The sequence below is a fragment of the Lentinula edodes genome (genome assembly GCF_021015755.1).
Source record: "Lentinula edodes strain Le(Bin) 0899 ss11 chromosome Unknown C8R40scaffold_6, whole genome shotgun sequence".
NCBI classification, from domain to species: Eukaryota; Fungi; Basidiomycota; class Agaricomycetes; order Agaricales; family Omphalotaceae; genus Lentinula; species Lentinula edodes.
The window spans coordinates 1-5,666 of record NW_025764312.1 but is presented as its reverse complement, the minus strand read 5'-3'; the positions used below and the strand labels follow the sequence as shown (position 1 = coordinate 5,666).

At 48.1% G+C, this 5,666-nt stretch overlaps 2 protein-coding genes across 2 annotated transcripts; both read left to right on the top strand.

The window, feature by feature from the left end:
- Nucleotides 1–365: 365 nt before the first annotated feature.
- Nucleotides 366–4,577, top strand: C8R40DRAFT_759582 (uncharacterized protein). Its single transcript, XM_046236141.1, has 3 exons — nucleotides 366–833; nucleotides 951–1,197; nucleotides 1,251–4,577. Exons 1-3 carry the CDS (start codon nucleotides 587–589, stop codon nucleotides 4,297–4,299), a joined length of 3,543 nt encoding a protein of 1,180 aa, XP_046089481.1. The 5' UTR covers nucleotides 366–586; the 3' UTR covers nucleotides 4,300–4,577.
- A 527-nt stretch (nucleotides 4,578–5,104) lies between these two features.
- On the top strand, nucleotides 5,105–5,602 carry C8R40DRAFT_1066853 (uncharacterized protein; the record flags this gene model as incomplete). The annotated part of the gene is made up of 2 exons (XM_046225825.1): nucleotides 5,105–5,418; nucleotides 5,471–5,602. Coding segments are annotated over 2 exons (446 nt in total), but the record flags the coding sequence as incomplete, so codon positions are not given.
- Nucleotides 5,603–5,666: the final 64 nt, after the last annotated feature.

Sequence of the window (5,666 nt, the reverse complement as noted above, 5' to 3'; positions counted from 1 at the left end):
CCTTTCGTTCAGTTGCGGTCTGGTTGCGGCGGTTTCAAGGCGATCGAGGCCGGGAAGCAGATCAAAACTGATCTTCAGAAATTAGAATCGCTCCGATATGATTCAGTGCCAAAGGGAACTCGTCAAGGAGGTACGAGAAATATTCATTACCATGAGAGTGATCGTTAATTTTTTTTTTTCAATTATTAGTGTCGTTCTCTAGTGTCAAGACGAATTCATGACTCGGCATTTGTATTGACCTGTTGCGCATCTAGTTCTGGCCACTGCTTCTCGCAAAGTATTCTGATAATCAGATACTTTTCACGTCGAGAACTAAATTCTGTCGCACGGTTGTATTGATCGTTGATGTTCCGAGTCCGTGTTCGGCCAGCGATTTGACTCTCGTCTTTGGCCACTGGCACCGAAATCATCACAAAGCACTGCTTAGCTGAAATGCTTAGGATAAGGTTTCGAGATGAGGGGTTGGACACCATGAACAGTGATACGGCTGTTCTTCAACTTGACCTCCATTTTCCCTGCTTCACTACCTATTCCATTCACCCATCTCACGCCGCCGTCGCTCGCGGCACGAGCGTTGACGTTCTCGATGTTCGATTTGCCCTTCCTACTTCAGTTTGTTCTGCTCGCCTTTATGCTCATCGGCCTTGCATTCCCTGGAATCACAGTTGGATTTCCGACCACTAGTACGAACGTTACAATCGACGATCAAGATCCCGCTATCTTTTACTCGGCCGGGCAATGGAACTTGTCAAACTCTTACAATTCTCTAGATGTCAAAGGTTTCCACCATCTCAGTGGTCAGTCATCTGCGTTCGCAGTATTCAATTTTACAGGTACGCAACGTTCTGTAATGTGGGAACACGTATCCGGTTTTGATTCTTCACTGTTGATCTTTGCTTACATCTATCTTTCTTTTTCGTTCTTGTCTTCCTTATATCTTGATGTTACAGGAGTCGCGATTTACTTTCTATCCCCGCTCTGGCCTTACGCTGTTGGAGCGCAGCTAGTGCTCGATAATCAACCTCCTGCCTTTGTGGATCTACAAGACTATTCTCGATCTGTGAGCTTGAGTGGGGGTTCAGAAACTGTATCTAGTGCGGTCGTTTGGGGAGTCGAGAATTTGGAGTTGGGGAATCATAGCTTACGAGTTGAGTTTGCACAAGAGAAATCCGAGTATGTGGTGTTGGACGCATTAATGTGAGTTAAGTTGACCAGATTTTTAGTGTCGGACTTCATTTCCCTAATTTCAGATATTCGTCTATTGACAACGCCACCGTTAAAAGCCCTGTATCTTCTTTCGTCGGTGGATCGAGTGTCATGCCTTCCCCTACCGTTGTCGAGCAAACAAGCTCCTCTACTCCCGTATCTCATCAATCTGGGACTTCAGCTGCTATCGGAGCTGTGGTCGCCGTCGTTGTAGTACTCGTTATATTCGTTCTTGTCTTCCTTGTCTTCCGATATCGAAAACGCAAAGCTGCTCGATTTCCACGCCTAAACATTTGGGACGGTGAAGATCATCCAGCAGAGAATCGCGACCAGAGTGGTAGTGTGATGGAATCATCCGCGACGCACGATGCGACGGTTTTGTCGATGAGGAGTCGCTCTGCAGAGCGTTTGCTTCAGTCTCCTACTAAAACTTCCTCCACTTTGCCTTCGGCGTCGAAGTCTACTGTAGCCATTTCTCCTCGTCTTCCACTTCCTCCAATCAACACGAAACAACTACCTGCGCTACCACCACCCGACGAAGAAACACAGTCAGCTCTCAAATATACGAAGTCAATATTGTCAGCGGTGTCTAAAAGATTTACTACCCCTGCTCCAATTCCTCAAAGCGGGTCTACCGCGGAATCTACCACCTCGTCTTTCTTTCCTCGTCCCATTTTTGATGAAGATCACCGGATGCTATCGATATCCAGACAACACTCATTTCGTGGTACAACAACACCTATACTAACTGGCTCGGACGCGCTGGATCCTGCGAAGGTCTCTAGGATAGGAACGTATCCAGGAGTGGCGACCAGTAAAGTCGAGTTACAGGAGGCGCGACGTTTTCCGGCGAAGCCTATCACTCGCAACCTCGTTCCTCACCCTGCTAGTGAGAACGTGCAACCACCTGTGACAGTCGAAATCTCTCGAAAAAAAAATCAGTCTCCGCCCCCTTTACCAACCCAACCAAGCACGACCGTCAGCCCACACATCTCTTCATCTTCTGTTTCCTATTCCGCGAAACGGAAATCGCTGAACGCGCTTACGATCATACCAGAAAATAGTGGTTCCCGGGGTAAGCTTGATACGGAAGAGATTAATACATCGTCTAACCGCACTGGAAAGCGTGTTTCTGGAGGAAAGTTAAGAATGGAGAAAGAGAGGCAGCGAAGGCGACGTTCCAAAACTCCTGTCACCCCGCAAGGTCCTCGTTCGCGTCCTCTCCCTTCGCCTCCAGCTTTTCTCTCTGTTTCAGGCTATAATACACCTTTACCATCTGCGTCCTCCGGCGGATCTTCGAATTCTGAAGCTTTGAGCAGCAATGGATCCGTTCCCACTGTGAATTCTCAATTTCCGATCAAGGCCACGGTACAAGGGCACGTAGTCCATAAACGTAGGCCTTTACCGCAGACATTACCGGAGGCGCGGAGGTCGTCGTTACTTTTGGGCTCACATATATTGGTTCCGCTGAGGAGTGTTTCTCGTGGGTTGTCTCCTGGAGTTGATGGCGTCCGCTCTCGCGCGCTCTCGATAAGCTCAATAATTCAATCACAACCCGAACGTTTGAAAAGCGCTTTTATGAGACAAGATCAAGAGCTAAAGACACCTTTGAGCAGTTCTGATTCCACTTGTACAGAGGATGATGATGATTACAAACAGGAACTTCGTGATAGAAATATCGCTTCTCCCTCCCCCCGATTAGAATGGGATCTACCCGTCCTTTCATCCCTTCTATCTCTGCCTGCCATCAGTCTTTCGGACAATGCCTTAACTGCGCCCTCGCCTGCCCTTCTCCCTATTCCTACTTCCAATAAACCAACACCTTTGAGACCTCGGAGTGGGCAGCCAGAACACTCACGTAGCCTCCCATCCTCTCTACCCAGCCTGAATGTAGTTCCACAGGAGCCAGCGGATAACAATAATAATCCTTCTACTTCTGTCAGTACCGCTGCACGAGGACCTTTACCTCCCACTCCTTCCGCACCACTGTCAGCCCGTTCGACTCCAGAGACTCGTTCCGGTGATAGATCGCCGCGCTCCCCAAGACGTTTACCCCCTGAACCCCTGCAGTTGAAGCATACAAGGATGGAATCATCTAAGGAGATTACCGACGCTCCTGACGCACAATATCTCACTATTCCGGGAGATCTCAACGTCGCTCCGCCTCCGTATTCTGGTCGTCGGTTTAGTCCGTCCATGATTCCACAGCCAAAAGCGCCAGCCCACCGGCTTTTTGCCCAGGAAGCCGTCCCGCTTGCTGAGGGAGAGCAGACAGAGCAATTTCAGAAGGACCCTTCATTACTCAATTCTACCAGAAACTTTACCAGACGAGCCCTACAGAGCATACCAGCAACCCCTTCGGAATGGAGAACAAGTCCAACTGCGCTGTCTTTGACAACACCAGGTTCGATAGGTCAGACACCTCAACATCAGGATGATACTGCAGCAGAGATGTTGTTTGAGTTACTTGATGACGCCGGATCTCCCTCAAGTACAGCTACATCACATACATCGACAACCATACGCCCACTTTCGATACCTAAGAAATCGAATCATATAACATCAGTGCCTCCCCCGCCACGGCAGTCTGTGATGACACATGGTAAGTCGTTGTCCGCGTCCCAGGATTCTGCTGCAGCTATTACAAAACGATCATATCCGCACCAACCGCGACAAGAGTCTGTTACGCGAGTTCCGAGAATATCTCTGATACCGGAAGATGAAGCAGTACCACCAATCACATCTAGATTGCTATCACCACGAAATCCTCTGATCATTCCTCCTCATCCCATTGCACCCCCACCTCCGCTGCCTTCGTTGCCTCCTGCATCGACTCTAGCGCCTGCAGTGTTTTCGCCATCTAAACCCATCTCGATCCGGAGTAAAGTGTGGAATGCTCGAGAGATAAATTCTCGTGCTAATGCACCTGTTGATACCCAGGATGGTAGTCGAAATATTGCTACTGCCTCTAGCATATCCAGATCCAGATCCAATTCAGCTCCTCAGAGAACGGACTCTCAGACCACGCGAATTATCTACCCCCACGCCCGTACTGTCATTACTGACGATTTTACGTCTACATATGTGCCGTAGATATTTATTCCCAATAGTTACAATTGCGTTTATCGAAAAGGATCCTGGCCATAGAGACCTTGCCAATATACTGACGTCTGGAAATGCATCAGGTTCTATCAGGATCCAGCAAGATTTCATATCACAAGGTGCTCGCCATTTACCTTGTTCCCTACGGACTTCACAGCCCCTTCAATAATCCACTGCCTGTGGAAAGCTGTAGATAGGTTAAATTGCGGATATCACAAGTCAAATAACTCTTCGTTCCATGGTCCAGAAAAGGAAAGGAAACTGGTATGACTGCTCACACAGTGCATCGATCTTGATGCCAGTGCGTAACGCATTTCTCCAGTGGACAAATCATGTATTATAATACCGCTCGGTGCCTCAGAGCCCCTGCAATACAAAGGCCGGAGTGAGACCACTATGTCGGTCTGCCCAAAGGAGGCACTTTCCACAGAAAAAAAAACTGGCATGACTGGTCCCATGGTATTACATACACTGCGTTATTATGTATGCCCCGGATGACCGATGCCGGATTAACGGAGTCTTATCTTCCACATTCAATCAGAGTGCATGGTCCAGGCAAGATCAGTGGCCAAAATCTCTCGCCCATGGACACAGATGGGCACCTATGATCTAGTTAGCATGTTTTTCCTATCGGCGCCGGATAGATTTGAAGATAAAAGGTTCCCAAACATCGATAGGTCGGTCTCCCTCCTTTACTTGCTTCCATCTTTCTATTCTTCGGCAGGCCCGATCGCGAAGCATCTTTTTCACCTTGTCTTTACAGTTTATCATTCCCCTCGTTGATCCTTCTATTTACATGGTCACCACCATGCGCGTTGTCACAATCATACTGGTCCTTCAACTCTTCATCGCGCTGGGCCATGGTATGCCTAAGGGATTGAAAGGGAAGAAAGGGAACTCAGCGAAATTGTCACAAAGTTCCAAAGCCGACACACAGCGGCCACAGCGCGAGGCTGCAAGTCGGACACGGATTCCTTCCTTCCCGCCGTCACATTGGGTAAACCCTTATAGAAATTGTAATGCGGAGAAGACAGAAATAATTGACACTTGGATAATGGACGCGTTTAACATGACATTCGAAGCTGAGCATATGACACGAGATCATCCTGTGTGCGTTTTATTTTGATTTGATTTAAATATTCTGCTCACTCTTTGAGTGTAGCTTCAAGTGTTTCTTTTTCCGCGACAACTTTCCTACATTTGAAAAGATGATTCGATCACTCAACAGTGCGAGCTTGGGTTCGTACAGGGGGCTAAAATATGAATTTCAATGTGCTCAACAATGCCCACCCAAGTAAGTTTGCATTAATGACATCCGGGCATTGGCTCACAACGTGGCAGATCTTGGTTGGTAGGAA

Coding starts and splice junctions, on each gene's coding strand:
- C8R40DRAFT_759582 (XM_046236141.1), top strand. CDS start 587: ATGTTCGATTTGCCCTTCCTACTTCAGTTTGTTCTGCTCGCCTTTATG. Junction 834..950: donor CGCAGTATTCAATTTTACAG/GTACGCAACGTT, acceptor TTGATGTTACAG/GAGTCGCGATTTACTTTCTA. Junction 1,198..1,250: donor GTGGTGTTGGACGCATTAAT/GTGAGTTAAGTT, acceptor CCCTAATTTCAG/ATATTCGTCTATTGACAACG.